The sequence below is a fragment of the Tachyglossus aculeatus genome, chromosome X5, assembly GCF_015852505.1.
Source record: "Tachyglossus aculeatus isolate mTacAcu1 chromosome X5, mTacAcu1.pri, whole genome shotgun sequence".
NCBI classification, from domain to species: domain Eukaryota; kingdom Metazoa; phylum Chordata; class Mammalia; order Monotremata; family Tachyglossidae; genus Tachyglossus; species Tachyglossus aculeatus.
Window position 1 is genome coordinate 1,822,504 of NC_052097.1, and position 17,992 is coordinate 1,840,495.

Consider the following 17,992-nt stretch of genomic DNA (forward strand, 5'->3'; position numbering starts at 1 on the left):
AGGTTACAGGGGGAGAAATACATTAATATAAATAAAATTACAGATATGTACATAAGTGCTTTGGGGCTTGGGAGGGGAGGTGAATAAAGGGAGCAAGTCAGGGCGACGCAGAAGGGAGTGGGAGAAGAGGAAAGGAGGGCTTCGGGAAGGCCTCGAAGGAAATGTGCCTTTATTAAGGCTTTCAAGAGGGAGAGAGTAGTTGTCTGTAAGATATGAGGAGAGAGGACATTCCAGGCGAGAGGCAGAATGTGGGCGACAGGTCAGTAGTGAGAAAGGTGAGACTGAGCTCTAGTGAGAAGGTTAGCATTAGGGGAGCAAATTGGTGAGTGAGTTCCCTGGGTGGCACACTAGAAGCCTCTCCTCAGGCTAGCCCCATGTGGGCCCTGGGGAAACCCCTCCTGCATGCCCCTTCTGCGCCACTTTCCCACCAACTCTAGCTTGAAGGCCCACCGTGGGCAGGGAACTTGTCTACCAACTCTGTTCTACTGTACTTTCCCAAGTGCGTGCTTACTACAGTGTTCTGCACCCACAATGCTACCACTTGCTGACTGACGGCCCCGGAGGACTAGGAGCTCAGGCGATCCCAAGGGAGAGAGGCCTGCAGTTAACCGACCCTCAGGCCCAGAGACCCCCACAGGCACCGCTTCCTTGGGGATCCACTTCCACGACCCAGGTTCCCATCCCACTGTCTTGATGGGGTGCTCCCAACGTCAATCGCTCACAGACACTCACTTTTCCAGTTAATGATGAAGGGAATTCAGCTTCAAATTTGTTGCTCAGTCCAAACCTGAGAAAGTAAAAACAGAAAATCATTACACAAGAAAAACAGTGGCTATTGAAATATCTGCTTGTCCACGACTCTGAGATTTGAGATCCCTCTCGATTTAAACTGCTGTCAATTGCCCTGCAAGCATGATCTCTCTGTGTCTCTTCCTCTCCCTCCCTCACTCACTCACACACACAGCTTCGATACCTTTTGCAAACATTCCAGCCAGCAATACAGGAAATATCTGCAGCCTACACTTACAAGCAATGATTTTGACGGTTAAATCACACCCAGTTGTTATAACAACAATAAGCGAAATGGTAAATTCATGCATTTCATTCATTCATTCATTCAATGGTATTTATTGAGCACTTACTATGTGCAGAGCACTATCCTAAGCGCTTGGGAGAGTACAATACAACAGAGTGGGCAGGCACATTCCCTGCCCAAAAAGAGCTTAAAGTCTAGGGTCTAGCTTATAGTCTAATGTCTAGACGGATGTTAATATAAATCAATAATTTATGATATACAATTAAAAGTATGTACATAAGTACTGTAGGGTTGAGGATGGGGTGAAAATCATGCCCAAAGGTCACAGAGCCAAGTGCATAAATGATGCAGAAAGGAGAGGGAGCTACAGGAAAGACAGCTTAACTGAGGAAGGCCTCTTGAACCAGATGTTGACCTTAACAATGCTTTAAAGGTGGGGTCAGTGGTGGTGTGGCATACATGGAGGGGGTTCCAGGCCAGAGAGAGGATGTGGGAAAGGGGTGAGCAGCAAGATAGACAAGATCAGGGCACGGTGAGTAAATTGGCACTAGAGGACTGGAATGTGCGGGCTGCGTTGCAGTAGGAGATTAGTGAGGTGAGGTAGGATGGGGCGAGCTGACTGAGTGCTTTAAAACCGATGGTAAAGAGTTTCTCTTTGATGCAGAGGTGGATAGACAACCACTGGAGGTTCTTGAGGCGTGGGGAGACATGGACTGATTTTTTTTTTAGAAAAATGATCTGTGCAGCAGAGTAAAGTATGCACTGGAGAGGGTAGAGGCAGAAGCAGTAGTCAAGGCAAAATAGGATAAGCAGTTAGATTACAGTGCTCTGCACATAGTAAGCACTCAATAAATACCATTGATGGATGGACTGAACGGCATGGTAGCAGTTTAGGTGGAAAAGAAGGAGGATTTTAATAATGTTGTGAAGATAGAACCGACAAGATTTGGTGACAGACTGACTAAGTGGGTGGAATAAGAGATGAGTTGAGGACAAAGCCAAGGTTATGGGCTTGCTGAGATGGGGAGGATAGTGGAATTGTCTACAGTGACAGGAAAGACGGGGGAGGACAGGGTTTGGATAAGTAGCAGAAACATACACGAAAGAATAACCTTTTCATTCATTTGTCCTATGTAATTTGAACTGTTGCCCTCTATTTTAAGAGATATTTCAAAACTTACTTCTGTCTTGGGAACAATCTGGTGTGACACTTTATGGTATTTGCTAAGCGCTTACTATGTGTCAGTGTTCTAAGTGTCAGTGTTCTAAGCGCCGGGATAGATACAAGTCAATCAGATGGGACACAGTCCCTGTCCCATATGGGGCTCACAGTCCAAGAGGGAGGACAGGTATTCAGTCCCCATACTAAGACGAGGTAACTGAGGCATAGAGAAGTTAAGCAATTTGCCCATGGTCCCACAGCAGACAAGTAATAGTAATAATAATAACAGTAGTACTTGTTAAGTGCTTATTATGTGCCAAGCATTGCTCTAAGCACTGGGGTAGATACAAGGTTGTCCCTCGTGGGGCTCACAATCGTAATCCCCATTTTACAGATGAGGTAACTGAGGCACAGAGAAGTTAAATGGCTTGCCCAAAGTCACACAGCAGATAAGTGGTGGAGCCAGGATTAGAACCCAGGTCCTCTGATTTCCCAGCCTGTGCTCTTTCCACTAGGCCATGCTGTTTCCTTGTTACATCCAACTGTGCAGTGTAAGGGTCACACCATTGAGGTCACCCCATATATACTCCAAAACTCTTTCGTTAACTGGAGAGGTCACAGTGGACTGGAGGGTTACCTTTATTTTCTTTTTTAAAAAACTAAAGTATCCTGAATAGGATTGTGTCTTTTTTCTAGTTACTTTATAAATTCATGCCAATAAAAGTAAAGCACACCTTGCATGCTCTTTAACCACACCACTTTTTTAATGCATCATGAGTTCTGAAATAGGCACAATGTCCCCACATTAGATGAACAGGGAAGCTGCACGGAGCACAGGTTTGTACTAAGTCACCTTGGATGATGTGGACTAGAGTAAGGATATCCACCTGTCAGTTGGCTATTCTAGGCACACTGATTAGGAGGCCCTGCCATTGACCTCGCTTCTCGGATTCATCCATCACCTATTTCCCCTAAATGGTGGAGAGAAATCTTACCCCCAATTTACCAACAAAGGATGGACTTCCAGGACAGCAGCCACGGTGGAAGAGTAAAAATCAACCTACAGGAGCGTCTAACCCTTTCCAAGGCATTACTGCAGCAGAAATGATTCCCACTGGACAATTTGAGGCATAGGGATGTGCTGAGCAGAGATGGGGATGGAGAAGCTTTGGTGGGGTGTTTGTCAATCACTCAATATCAACCAATGATATTTATAATAATTTAAATAGTAACAATGGTATTTGTTAAGCGCTTACTATGTGCCAAGCTCTGTTCTAAGCCCTGGGGTAGATTCAAGGTAATCAGGTTGTTCCACATGGGGCTCACAGCTTTAATCCCCATTTTACAGATGAGATAACTGAGGCACAGAGAAATTTAGTGACTTGCCCAAGGTCACACAGCAGACAAGTGGCAGAGCTGGTATTCAAACCCATGACCTCAGACTCCCAAGCCCAGGCTCTTGTCACTAAGCCACGCTGCTTCTTTGGGCAAGTCACTTGCCCAAAGTCAAACAGCAGGTATGTGGCAGAGCCAGGATTAGAACCCAGGGCCTTCAGGCTCCCAGGCCCGTGGTCTATCCACTAAGCTACACCACGGGCTTCCTGCCGGTGCTGACTCGGCACTTTGGCTGGAAAAACACGGCTCTTCACCTGCTCATTTGAAATCCCGTTAAAAAGAGCCTCGTGAGAACTGACCGGACTAACCAGAACCCTCAAAGACAGGTTTTCCTTTTCCCCAGTACTCCATCAGGCCCAAGGTTACGATCGCTTCCAAGACTGTTTGGCTCTGGGAAGGAAGCCACGTTCCCAGGACGGAGGATTCATCAACGCTGGAGGAAGGACCCTCTGGCTGACCCAGCGAGGCTTAGCAAACTGATCCCGGTGCTGGTCTTGGCCCGTACAGGCCCACGCTTGTCAAACGGCCAGGATTTCCAAAATGCTTTGTGGAAGGGAGACCTCTCATGAAAAGAGAGAGTCCAGCACTGGCATTCCCTGGCACACCCACCCCTGTGAGGCCTGCTCTGCCAAGCCTGGGGTGACCTGCCACTGCCCCTTGGGCACCAGGGCACTTGGGCGGCTTCTGGTAGGCCCCCAAGGCGGCCGCCTCTTCCAGATCCAGGTTGCCGCTCCTGACCCTGTGGCAGCGGGCTTGGCCGCCCCTACCATCTCCAGGCACTCTCAGCCTCTGGGGCGAGCAGAAAGTGCCTACATGTGGCTCCCAAGCCAATAACGATAAAAATAATACCTGTGGTATTTATTAAGCTTTTACTATGTGCCAGCCACTGTACTAAGCGTTGGGGTAGATACAAGGTATTTGGGTTGGACACATCCCCTGACCCACATAAGGCTCAGTCTTAATCCCCATTTTCCAGATGAGAGAACTGAGGCAGAGAGAAAAGCTGGACAGACCTCAAAAAGCCATCCCCAATCACAACTCCTCATCTTCCCACCCAAATCCTGTTCTCCCTCTTTCTCATACCTGTAGGCACCACCACCATCCTTCCTCTCACAAGCCCATAACCTTGATTCCTCTCTCTCTCAATAAATCCACATATTCAATCTACCACTAAAACCTGTAGATTTGACCTTCACAACTGCTAAAATCCATTCACTCCTCTCCACCCAAACTGCTACCACGTTAATCCAAAAGCACTTATCCAATCTCACCTTGATTACTGTATTAGCCTCCTTGCTGACCTCCCAGCCTCTTGTCTCTCCCCACTCCAGTCCAGACTTTACTCTGCTGTCCAGATCGTTTTCCTACAAAAACGTTCAGTCCATGTTTCTCCACTCCTCAAGAACCTCCAGGGGTTGCCCATCCACTTTCCCATCCAACAGAAACTTCTTACCATAAGCTTTAAAGCACGCAATCCCCTTGCCCCCTCCTACCATACCTCACTGCTCTCTCACTATAACCCAGCCTGCACACTTTACTCCTCTGATGCTAAATCTACTCACTGTACCTCGATTTCTCGTCTCTCTGGCCACTGACCTCTCCCCCATGCCCCGCTGCTGGTCTGGAACACCCTCCTTCTTCATATCCAACAGACAATTACTCTCCCCACCTTCAGAACCTTATTGAAGGTACATATCCTCCAAGGGGCCTTCCCTAGCTAAGCCCTCATTTCCTCTTCTCCCACTGCCCTCTGCATCACCCTTGCACTTGGATTTCCTCCCTTTATTTACCCCTCCCTGAGCCCTACAGCCCTTATGTCCTCCTCTGTAATTTATTTATATTAATTTCTGTCTTCCTTTCTAGACTGTAAGATCACACTGGTCAAGGAACATATCCACCAACTCTGTTATATTGTACTCTCCCAAGCACTTAGTACAATGCTCTGCACACAATAGACTCTCAATTCGTTCTAATCCCGGCTCCACCACTTGTCTGCTGTGTGACCTTGGGCAAACCACCTAACTTCTCTGTGCCTCAGTTACCTCATCTGTAAAATGAAGGACTGTGGGCCCCACATGGGTCAACCCAATTACCTTGTATCTACCCCAGGGCTTAGAACAGTGCTTGGCAGTGTAAGTGCTTAACAAATACCATAATAATACTAATTATTATTATTAATACAATTAAGCTGCATAAAGCAGCGTGGCCTAGTGGACAGAGAACAGGCCTGGGAGTCAAAAGGATCTGGGTTCTAATCCCAGCTCCGTCACTTGTCTACTGTGTGATCTTGGGCAAATCACTTGATGTCTCTTTGCCTCAGTTACCTCATCTGTAAAATTGGATTAAGATGGCGAGCTCCATTTAGGACATAGACTGCATCCAATCTGCTTAGCCTGTATCTACCCCGGCGCTTAGTACAATGCCTGACACATGGTAAGTGCTTAACAAATACCATATTAAAATAATAATAATAATAATCAAGCGATAAGCCACACAGCGCTTCCCCTTAGTCACACTTGCCATCGTGTGGGGTTTCAGTCTGTGATTTGGATAAGGAACGTTCTATCACACGTGTCCATATGGACGGAATGGAGCGTGGCATCGGTCAAGCAGTGAGCCCGACCACACCGGGTTTGTCGGGAACACCATCCTCAGGATGCTCTTGGAGGACCGATTGGGTCTCCAAGTAGGGCTTGGTCCAAGCTTCTCCTGACCCCCCCCACCCACCTAATCCTGGACAGCTGCCCCCTCTTTCTTCCACTTCTGAAGGCTCGCAGTCCTTAAAGGCAGGACTAAGGAGGTTTCCCTCCATATCTGGACCTTGAAATTCCATCTCATTTGGCTTCCAACTGGGTTCTACCCTCCCCTGTGGTCCCGGCCTCCCTGACAAAAGACAGATGCTGACCACTGCCCGACAATCTCTCTCCAGAGACTTGTAGACTGACCTCCTCTGCCATCTCTTTCCCAGCCTGACCACCCCAATTCCTGGAGCTTTTCCTGACGAGGCCCATTTCCCAGACTTTGAGTCATTCATTCGTTTATTCATTCAATTGTACTTATTGAGCGTTTACTGTGTGCACAGCACTGTACACTAAACGCTTGGGAAGTACAAGTCAGCAACATATAGAGACGGTCCCTACCCAACAATGGGCTCACAGTCTAGAAGGGGGAGACAGACAACAAAACAAAACATGGAGACAGGTGTAGTCACGTAGTCATATCCATTGCTCACCAACTCCTGTGTCTTAGGGAAAGACACCTCCTCCATCCACTCCGCCCTTCCACCTCCCCACCCTCCCGCCAAATCAGTGACCTAGTAGCTCCTCGATGACCTCGACAAAACCAAAACAGATTCAGCAGGCAAATTAGTGATGACACATTCTAGTATCATGAAAACAGCTGGGTGCCCCACGTTCCTGGGGCAGATGCCCTAAGTGGGCAGGAGTCTATCTGAGGTCAGTGGACTGGTATCCACAGGGATAAGGGAGATGGAAACTTAAAAAAGGGCCCAAAGGAACTTCAACTATTGACTGAACTGCTGCCACTGACCTCGTGTTAACTGAGAACCCCTTGGGACAAATTGGAACACCTCTGTCCCTTAACAAGCAAGATGGCACAGTGGAAAGCAGCTTGGCCAAGTGAATAGATCATGGGCCTGGAGTCAGAAGGTCATGGGTTCTAATCCTGGCTCCATCACTTGTCTGCTGGGCAGCCTTGGGCAAGACACTTCACTTCTCTGTGCCACAGTGACCTCATCTGTAAAATGGGGATTGAGACTGAGTGCCATGTGGGACTGGGACTGTGTCTAACCGGATTTGCTTATATCCACCCCAGCGCTTAATACAGTGGCTGGCACATAGTAAGCGCTTGACAAAAAGCCATAATTATTATTATTATTAGTCTCAGTGGAAAGGAATTCATACTCAGGGGGCTTTACCCATGGACCCAAGGATGGATGAGCGCTTGCTTGGTGGCTGGGGAGAATGTGTGAATCCAGTCATTTTGTTAGGTGAACAGGGCAAGTATTTGCCAAGCTTGACAGTTCTTCGGAATATTAAAAATTATACTTCTACTCTCCTGCCCTATTTGTGACTTTTTACTAAGGTGAGTTTGTCAGTATCTTAGTTATCACCCTTAAATTAACTGTGCTTAACTTCTAATAGGACAGGACCTCAACTGAATCACACTCAAGTCCCTCGCAGATTCATATTGTGTTTCAACCGAATTTAAAAGCCATCTTTCCTGGTTTAGACACGCGTTTTCTGACAATTCTCTATATTTTAGGGACAGGCCCACTGAAGGGAAATAAATTATAGTAACTGACAATTTGGAAGACAAAAGCCAAGAATGAACCGGTTTACAATAGACCCTGCCAAAATAATTTCTCTCTCTCTCAGAGGATAACTGTCCTGTTAATGGCTTCCACAGATTCTAATAAAGCAAATTTAATATAAAAATATGAGGAATACATTCCAGGTCATGAAGTCTTACAAAAAGCCACTTAATCAGAAACATGTAGGAGGAAGAATGGACTGAACTGCTGTGGAATGGAAAAGTGGTGGCATTTTGAGAATCTGGGGAAACACTGCCCACTGACCCAAGTTTCAGAGAACAGATAAAGGCACTTTGCCCATAAAGGGACTGGGCTTTATGACCTAGCCCCGGTCAGCACTGGGGATCTGGGTCCCAGACAAATGATGGAAAAGTTCCATCCCAATTTTTCCTAAGGGGTTTCATTGGAGACAATGTCATTACGCCTGCCTTGGCAGTGCTTAACACTTTGCTGAGAATGAACTCTCCCAGGTCCCAGATTCACAATGGGTTGGAAATGCCGTGCAGGGATAGATTTTTTTTTTTTTGACTATGAAGAACTGGATGGCTCTCCTCAGCGTAGACTGGACTGACTGTGCATAAAACTGGATTTTAGACTTGCTAAAATCACTAATTAAAGAATTAACATCAGTCTGGGCTTTAACGAGATGTTTTCAGACTAGAAGCCTTCTTTTACAATAACACACGCAGATGAGTTATTTTCCATTGCCAATCATTTATTCTTCACCATTCACTTAGCTATTCACTTTGAGAAGATCGTTGACATTTCCCTTCTTGGGGACTGGAAAGTGTGAACTGCAGCCCAAACAGGGAAAGTTTTACTGTGAAAATGGTGTAACCTTGATAAGCCCCCATTTAGAAAGCTTTCCCATAAGATATATTCAACGTCTTGGTTCTGTCCATGAATTTTCATTTCCTTCCTATCCAGTTTTACATCACAGATTCCTTGATAAACATCTTGAAAGGATTTCCTTTATCAAAATGGACAAAAACATTTCTGTTGGATGGGAGAATACACAAACATGCCAGTGTTCACCCTGTCCAACATTCCATCTCAACAGTGGCAACAGGGTCAATCAAGCTATCAATAAATGGTATTACTGAGCACTCTCTGTATGCAAAGCTCTGTATTAAGCAGTTGGGAGAGTACAGTAAACTAGTAGGCATGATCTCTGCTCTCGAGGATCTTACAACCTAGCAGGGGAGACAGACACTCAAATAAAATAGATGGGAAGAAGCAACAGAGTATAAAGATATCACCAAGTGGCTACTTGGGGGTAAGGGGATTGGGAGGAGGGGTGAGTACCCAACTGCTTGGCTGGCAGAGAGGGGCTGATGTGGCAGGAAGGGTGGCTATGAAGGTGGGGAGACTACAGAGGAACTGAGGAAGGAGGCAGTGTGACTTCAAAAGGGCTTCAAAGATGGAGAGTGCTGTTAACTGACAGATAAAAAGGGGAGAGTGTAAGAGGCCGGCGGTGGGAGGTATGAGAATGAAGTACAGTGAGTAGACTGACTTGAGAGGAAAGAAGTGTGAGAACTGGGGGTGTAGTGGGAGAGGGCTGATTGATGACCAGGAGTTTCTGCTTGATTGTGCTCAATCCATTCCCAAAAGTTGAACTGGCCTCTCGTGAATTTTAGTAGATTCACAGGAGCCGAGATGAGTGCTCCAACTTCTCAACATCTGGAAAGACAGTGAGGCTGGTCCTGCCCACCGCAGTGAAGAGCCCGAAGCCTCTGCCCTCCCTGGAGCGATGGGCTACTATTTTTATTGCTGCTGTTTTCACGGATATTCCACCGGACAGTCTTCCCCTAAGGAGCTGTTCTGTCCTCTCCCCATCACCCACTTCCAGACCTCAAGCCAGGTAAGCTGCAGTCAAAACCAGTATCCTTGCACTGCTCCACAGCAAGTGGTAACTTTGCTGGTGCTAAACATTATGGTGAACGACGAAGACCAACGCCAGACCCTTAGTTGTTGTTTCAGGAGAGGAACTGCCACCACTTGGAGTAAATGGCACCCCATATCTGGGACAATGGCACCCGCCCTCATCAGATGCAAACTCAGGCCGCCCAGAATGGAGGGAGGTGATTAGCAGCATCGGTTCAACCCACAAAGCCAATGCCCCAGATAGGCCGAGAGTCACCGGCCGATCCCAATGACCAGCTGCGATTGACAACTGTGGTGAGCCGGTCCCTCATATCTCACGTGATTTCTCACCAAAACACTGCGGTACGTGGGTAGGAAGCGCAGGCTCCAGGGGAGACATGATAATGGCGTTGGGTGAAGGAAGCAAGTTCGGAGTGCGGTGAGGGAAGAGGCGGCAGGTGCACAGTATGTTGCCAAGTCTCACGTGCGGGACTCTTCGAAGGCTGAAATGACCGCAGCCCAGTGCCAAGCATAGCACAGTGCTCTGGCACACAGCGAGCGCTCAATAAATACGGACTGATTGATGGTCTCAGTTCACCCCAGATGAACCGGGTACCCAGTTTATACCATGGAAGAGGCAGGTATCACGGCAGGAAGGAGCTGACTGCTGTACTCATGCTTCAATTACCGATTGTTCTCAGAAGTGGCTCTGGAGAAGGAAGCACTGTAGTTCAGGCTTCCTTCTCCCCTAGCCCATCCCCAAGGCAGGGCTTGTTGGATCTGGCCTCAGAACAAGGAACGCTGCTTGAATGCAGTCGCAGAGGGAGGAACTCAAACCTCTCATCACCAAGCATAAAAGTGCCTAGACCACCGTTACTAACGGCTGCCTATCACCCAGACTGTTCTGCCCTGGGATGGACAAAACAAGGCTGCAGATTAGCCTAGAGGAGAGTGGCTGGGGAGGATGGGTTGGAGAACACAGGTTCCAAGGGTGTCGCACACATCTACCCAACAAAATAAATGTTCTCAGTTAAAATTTTGCCTCCCATGTTCTCTGTTAACTTATCCTTTGCCAGGATACTTCAATTGAAAACAATTTATCACAATTAGCCTGATTTTAGCAAAGAGCAATTCCAGCAAAATTTTCTTTGGCGTAATAGATGGGTTTGAGACACAGAGTACTTTTCTCCTAGATCCTGTTTCCTTACGAAAGAGAGAGGAAGGGAAGGAGAAAGGTCTTGATTACAGCTAACCACTCAAGGACACGCTTTCTATTCAACAGCCTCTAAATGACCACTAAATTCATACAAGCACCCCTACATGGAGGAATGATGTCTCAGATTCAGCTTCCCAATTAACATGAGCAGAGGTGCCAACTCTTCATTTTGAAGAGCGGCAGACGGAGCATACAGACGGGGTGGGGTTGGGAATGGCATCCAGGCTTCAAAAAGTTAATGGGCCTTACGGGTCCAAGTCTGGGTCTTTTCTGTTTTGCTCGGAAACTCTCAGGTCAGAGATCTGGGGGTGGCTGGGGGAGGACCAGCCCCCCAAACTGTGAAACAATGACTTCCTCTACACAGCTGGAAACCCACAGCTCTCACCACTCCCCTGCCTCACCCAAGTTGGTTCCTACGAATATTAGCTGAGACCTAAAAGAAATAATTCTGTTTTACTCTTTCCGGTTGGCTTTTTTGTTTAGTTTTTAAGGTATCTGTTTAGCACTTACTGTGTGCCAGACACTTATTAAATGCTGGGGTAGATACAAGTTAATCAGGTTGGACACAGTCCACATCCCACATAGTGCTCACAGTCTTAATCCCCATTTTATAGATGAAGTAACGGAAGCACAAAAAAGTGAAGTGACTTGACCAAGGTCACACAGCAGACAATTGGCAGAGCTGGAATTAGAACTCGGATCCCGATTACCAGGCCCACGCCCACTCCACTGGGCCACGTTGTTTGTTCAGCTTCCGTGGGAATTTCTCTCAGCCAAATCCACAAACAACAAGAGAATGGGGACGGGAGTCAAAAGCAATGTTATCCAGCTTGCCATGGAATTCCTTTCCCTTTCTACTGAATCTTTTTAAAACTAACTTACAATTCTCCAGATTGCTTGGTCTTGACCCCAGACTCTCATTTCTCTGGAAAACTGAGTTCAGTGCGCTCAGTAAATATGATTGAATGAATGAATAAAGAAATGATGCCCAACTTGTTGTCCAGCTCACGTCAAGATTTGGTTCTGATTCTTTTGAGGCAATTCACATATTTACTATTTTATTTATTTTAATAATAATAATAATGATGGCATTTGTTAAGTGCTTACAATTTGCAAAGCACTGTTCTAAGCGCTGGGGGGGGGGATACAAGGTGATCAGGTTGTACCATGTGGTGCTCACAGTCGTCATCCCCATTTTACAGATGAGGTAACTGAGGCTCTGAGAAGTTAGGTGACTTGCCAAAGGTCACACAGCAGATATGTGGCAGATCCGGGATTTGAACCCACGACCTCTGACTCCAAAGCCCGGGCTCTTTCCACTGAGTCATGCTGCATCATTTTGTTAATGACGTGTATCTAGCTTTACTTCTATTTACTCTGATGACTTGACACCTGTCCACAGGTTTTGTTTTGTAGTCTGTCTCCCCCTTCTAGACTGTGAGCCAGTTGTTGGGTAGGGACCGTCTCTATATGTGGCCAACTTGTACTTCCCAAGTGCTTAGTACAGTGCTCGGCACACAGTAAGCGCTCAATAAATATGAATGAATGAATTCGGATCTGCAAGGATGAAAAGCGTTAAAATGAGGTGGAACGACCCTCCTACTGGATGAGCAGTCCCCTTGATTGACAGCTGCTCCCAGAGGTCCAGCGGCCCTGCAGCCATAGGAAATTATGAGGGCTGCCCTGCCCATAGCCCCATTCGCGGAGACAGCAGAACAGGGGTGGAAAGGCACAAAAAGGTTATCTGTCACTTCAGCGCAAGGCAGATTCTGGAGTTTCTGGGGCCGACTCAGGAGGAGATGGCTGCCAAGGGCTCCAGAAATTTCAGGTCTTCATGCCCAGCACGAGCCCTACAAACACAAGACTCGCAAACAGAATAAAGTTTACCTCATGAATATTTAGACCCAAGGCGGAATTTCTCCTGAGAAGTGGTCTTTGGAAAACAAGGTTAGCCTTGGCTTTCACAGAAGAGTTTTCAGAAAACCTCTTCAAATCAAAACTGGGGAAGCATCTGATGCCCTTTCCTTTGGACCTGGTCTTGCCAGCAGCTCCCTTTGGGTCTGGAGCCTAACCCTCTTCTTACACAGGCAATAAACTGGGTTCATTTAACCCTCCACACTGCCCCAACGGGTGTCACCACTCCGCTTTCTGGTGGCAGCACGCCAACATAGCGTGGTACGTGCCCTGCATTGGGATGGCTGCGTTCTGAGGCCAGAGTTTTCCTCCATGCAGAATTTGGCGAGAACGCAACCCGTGTACCTCAGGAAAGCCGGAGGTACTGGCTTTTCTCAGAAGGGTTCTCGTTGGACATATGGAGGTCAGAATGATGGTGATTCCTCCCACTCAGTTAGGTTTACCTCCGGTTCCACCCTTGAGACACCTCCTGGGGAATGCCCACGGATCACAACTTAATGCACAATGATTTGTGCTGACAAAATGCTGAGCAGAGGGAAACAACCCAGTGGGCCTACATGCCACTCCAGCCTTTTTTTAATTTAAACAGTATCTGTTAAATGCTTACTATGTGCCAGGCACTATATTAAGCACTGGGGCAGATACAAGCTAATCGTGTTGGACACAGTCTCTTTCCCACATGGGGCTCAGTCTTAATCCCCATTTGACAGATGAGATAGGAGGCACAGAATTGAAGTGACTTGTCTAAGGCCGAACAGCAGTCAGGTGGCCAGGATTAGAACCCAGATCCTTCTGAATTCCAGGGCCCCGTTCTATTTGCTACAACACACTGCTTCCAGCTGGGATTTTTAGGTGTTCCTGGTCTCAACCCCAGTGAAGCCACCCGGTCTGGGGCCCCTAGGCTCACTGTGGCCCTTCCTAGGAGAGCTTGGCTGGCCAGGAGAGTGGAAGACCACACAAAAAGTCCCCTAAGGCAATGAGAATCCCCAGGAAGCATAGGAAACCACTCAACCTGGGCTTCCAGCCTGGAACTAGAAAAGAATCAATCAATCAATCAGTTGTATTTATTGAGCGCTTACTGTGTGCAGAGCACTGTACTAAGCGCTTGGGAAGTACAAGTTGGCAACATACAGAGACAGTCCCTACCCAACAGTGGGCTCACAGTCTAAAAGGGGGAGACAGAGAATAAAACCAAACATACTAACAAAATAAAATAGAATAGATATGTACAAGAAAAATAAATAGAGTAATAAATATGTACAAACATATATACATCTATACAGGTATGTATAGATGTATATATATAAGGCACCCCTCTCACCAGATCTGGCTTGGACTCCAGGCTGAGGGGAGCCAGTGCTGTCTCACTGCCGGGCACACCTCTGCCTGGACCAAAGGGTCCCATCAAGCAGCCTGAATATTTTCATGGCCAAAATGAAGATTGAGAGGTTGCCTGGACCTTCCAGTGATGCCCATGCTCTTGGCTAACTAGCTTATGCTAGCATATTCTCACGGTTAGTTATGCTGACTTTAAAGACCTTGTCCAGGATGAAGCCTTGGTACGGGGGCACTTTCTCCTGTGGGATCTTAGCTGGGATGGGAAACAGCAGTCCCCTGGCCCAGAATTCAAACTTGGGGGATTCCTGGCCCTGAGAGAATCCCTGTAGATGGCCCCTATGTCTCCTGGTGGCCATTCCCTTCCACCCCACAAACAGGTTCAAAAGAAAGGCAAAGTAGGATTAGGCGGACCTGTTCCTATAACTCCCACTGTCCTAACAACACTCTCCAACAGAAATACCTACATTCTCATTCCTCCAGTCTGGAGTGGCACAAAACTTAAAAACAGCAGCTGAGCCATGCCAAAGAGTTAATGGTTTTAAAGAAATTACTTGAAAGCAGCTCCTCCCCTAGATCCCACCACTGTGACTGGGCTGGCTGGAATTAACCATTTTATGACTACTACTCATGGCAGGATCATGTAAAAAAAAAAAAAAAAAATCACAGCCAACGCCATAGCTCCCGAGAGCTTCAACTCGAGGGTAACACGTACACATGCCAAACTCATGACCATTATGTGAGCTACAACCCGAACAGAGAGTCAAGGCCCTGAAACAGAGAACTTCTACGTTAACCCCTTGGCACCAGGTGAAATTACCCCTCCTGAGTTCCTCCCTCTCCCCAGGAAAGTGCCCCATCTCAGTATTTAACTGTGCTTAGTTGGTAAATTCTCATTCCTAGTCCAAACCCCTGAAATGTCATTTGAAAATGGTAGCCAGAGGTTCTAACTTAAAAAATGAGTCGATGGCACACTTGGGAATAGTAATTTGGGTGGGTGCCCAACCTCTAGGTTCTAATTCAAGGATCCCACCCTCCTGATTCTCCAGGTACAAAGGTAATAGAAAATTTCTTCACCTAAAAACGGAAAGGGAATTTTTCTTAATGGGTCAAATGATAACCCCTACAGTACTGGGGAACTTCTGTGACACTTTATGGGCACACGTATTACATTCTGCATGTTTGAAACTTTGATCGATAGTTCTAGTTAAATCATTACACAGTTGTTTATTGTGGTGACAAATTCTACATTAGAGTAGTGGCGTTTCAGTCTCCCATGCACCCAGGAGTGAACTTAATCATGAGTAGCTTCTTCAAGTGCGAATGACAACTATACATAGAGTAGGGTGTGACAGTTACACGTAACTATCGTTTATATAGAGAGCTATGGGTGCTAAAGAAATTAGTGTTTCACATTACGGCACTCCATAAATGCTATGGAATAATGGATACCTACTCCCAACAGCCTCAGGGCCCAGTGAAATATGGAGAGATACAAGCATTCAGAAATCAAAACTCTTGCATATCTTGCTACATACACTTTACTCTCCATAAAGCAATACTAATCAGACTTTCTGCCCCCTGCATTTTGCCAAAGACGGTAAAGAATTAACTGGCAAATCTGACGTCCGGTTTCCCCGAGCAGTTGTGCCAAGGGATCATGAACAACAGGAATTGGGGGGTAAATGTCCCAAGTCAAGCTCTGTGCTTTCCACAGAAACGTTACCAAACTTCCATACAGTCCAATCTCTGGTTCAACTCTTCCCAATCCTAGATCGGTCAGTACCTTGGGGTGAAATTTCTCAACTGTTGTCACGCCAACGCCACACGGGCTTCCAAACGCAGCCGGGCAGGATGCCTGACAACCTCCCGGAGCCCGGCCCTGGAGGAGGTTTGGTTTTGAAGGAGGGGAGAGAGAAAGGGCAGAGGGAGGAAGTAGGTTCCGAATTCTCCACCGCCCCCGACCAAGGTGTATTGTTAAACAACTCGGCAGGGCGAAAACCGGCCCTCCGCCTCTCCAGATTGGGAAACCGGTCGGTTTGTTTATGTTTTTCCATAAGCAATCTCCTCCAGCCTCCACACGTTTCTGAGAGGAAGAGAGAGCCGCCCCTGCCGAAACTAACCAACACGGAAGAAGCAGGAGGAGACACACACACACACAACACTTTACACACAACCTACAGATGGTTTGCTCTCTGGGGAGAGGCCGGGGAGGGGAGGATAATTAGGGTGAGGGTACAGGAGGACCAGATCGCAAATTGGAAAAGAGAAGCCAAGGCGCAACCCTGGCTGCACGAGAAGCAGAACGGCCTGGTGGAAAGAGCTAGGGCTTCGGAGACGGAGGACGTGGGCTCTAATCCCGGCTCCGCCACTTGCCTGCAAGTTGCATCGCTTCTCTGGGCCTCAGTCTCCTCATCTGGAAAATGGGGATTCAGACCGCGAGGCCCCATGCGGGACAAACTGATTACCTGGTATCGACCCCAGCGCTTAGAACGGTGCTTGGCACAGAGTAACAGCGTTACAAATATCATGGCTCAATGGAAAGAGCACGGGCTTTGGAGTCAGAGGTCATGGGTTCTAATCCCATCTCCTCCACTTGTCAGCTGTGTGACTTTGGGCAAGTCACTTAACTTCCCTGTGCCTCAGTTACCTCATCTGGAAAATGGGGATTAAAACTATGAGCTCCCCGGGGACAACCTGATCACCTTGTAACCTCCCCAGTGCTTAGAACAGTGCTTTGCACATAGTAAGCGTTTAACAAATACCATCATTAACCGCCAACGACCGGGGGGGAGGGCATGTTGGCGTGGCTTAGTGGCAAGAACCAGGGCTTGGGAGTCCGAGGTCGTGGGTTCTAATCCCCGTGCCGCCACGTATCGGCTGTGTGACTTTGGGCAAGTCACTTCGCTTCTCTGGGCCTCAGTTCCCTCATCTGTAAAAGGGGGGTGAGAACTGTGGGCCTCACGTGGGGCAGCCTGATGACCCATCATAATAATGATGGTATTTGTTAAGTGCTTACTATGTGCAAAGCACTGTTCTAAGTGCTGGGAGTATACAATAAAAATAATAATAATAATGCATTTATTAAGCGCTTACTATGTGTAAAGCACTGTTCTAAGTGCTGGGGGGGATACAAGGTGATCAGTTTGTCCCACGGGTGGCTCACAGTTTTCATCCCCATTTTACAGATGAGGGAACTGAGGCCCAGAGAAGTGAAGTGACTTGCCCAAAGTCACCCAGCTGACAACTGGCAGAGCCTAGATTTGAACCCCTGACCTCTGACTCCAAAGCCCGTGCTCCTTCCACTGAGCCACCCTATATCTCCCCCAGCACTTAGACCAGTGCTCGGCCCACAGGAAGCGCCTAACCGACACCACTGTTATTATCTTCTAGACTGTGAGCCTGCTGTTGGGTAGGGACCGTCTCTATATGCTGCCAACTTGTACTTCCCAAGCGCTTAGTACAGTGCTCTGCACACAGTAAGCGCTCAATAAATATGATTGAATGAATGAATAGGGACCATCTCTCTATGTTGCCAACTTGGACTTCCCAAGCACTTAGTCCAGTGCTCTGCACACAGTAAGCACTCAAATAAATACGACTGAATGAATAGGGACCGTCTCTATATGTTGCCAACTTGGGACTTCCCAAGCGCTTAGTCCAGTGCTCTGCACACGGTAAGCACTCAATCAATACGATTGAATGAATGAATGAATAAATACGACTGAATAAATGAAT

The 17,992-nt window shown here is 47.3% G+C and overlaps 1 protein-coding gene across 2 annotated transcripts in view; it reads right to left on the bottom strand.

Annotated features, from left to right (window-relative positions):
- CHIC2 (cysteine rich hydrophobic domain 2) overlaps window positions 1–17,992 on the bottom strand; it is a 41,817-nt gene that overhangs the window by 20,517 nt on the left and 3,308 nt on the right. For both annotated transcript variants that reach the window (XM_038769357.1, XM_038769356.1), the window contains exon 2: window positions 733–787. In XM_038769357.1, coding sequence (XP_038625285.1) covers window positions 733–787 — 55 coding nt within the window. The remainder of the gene's footprint in view (window positions 1–732; window positions 788–17,992) is intronic.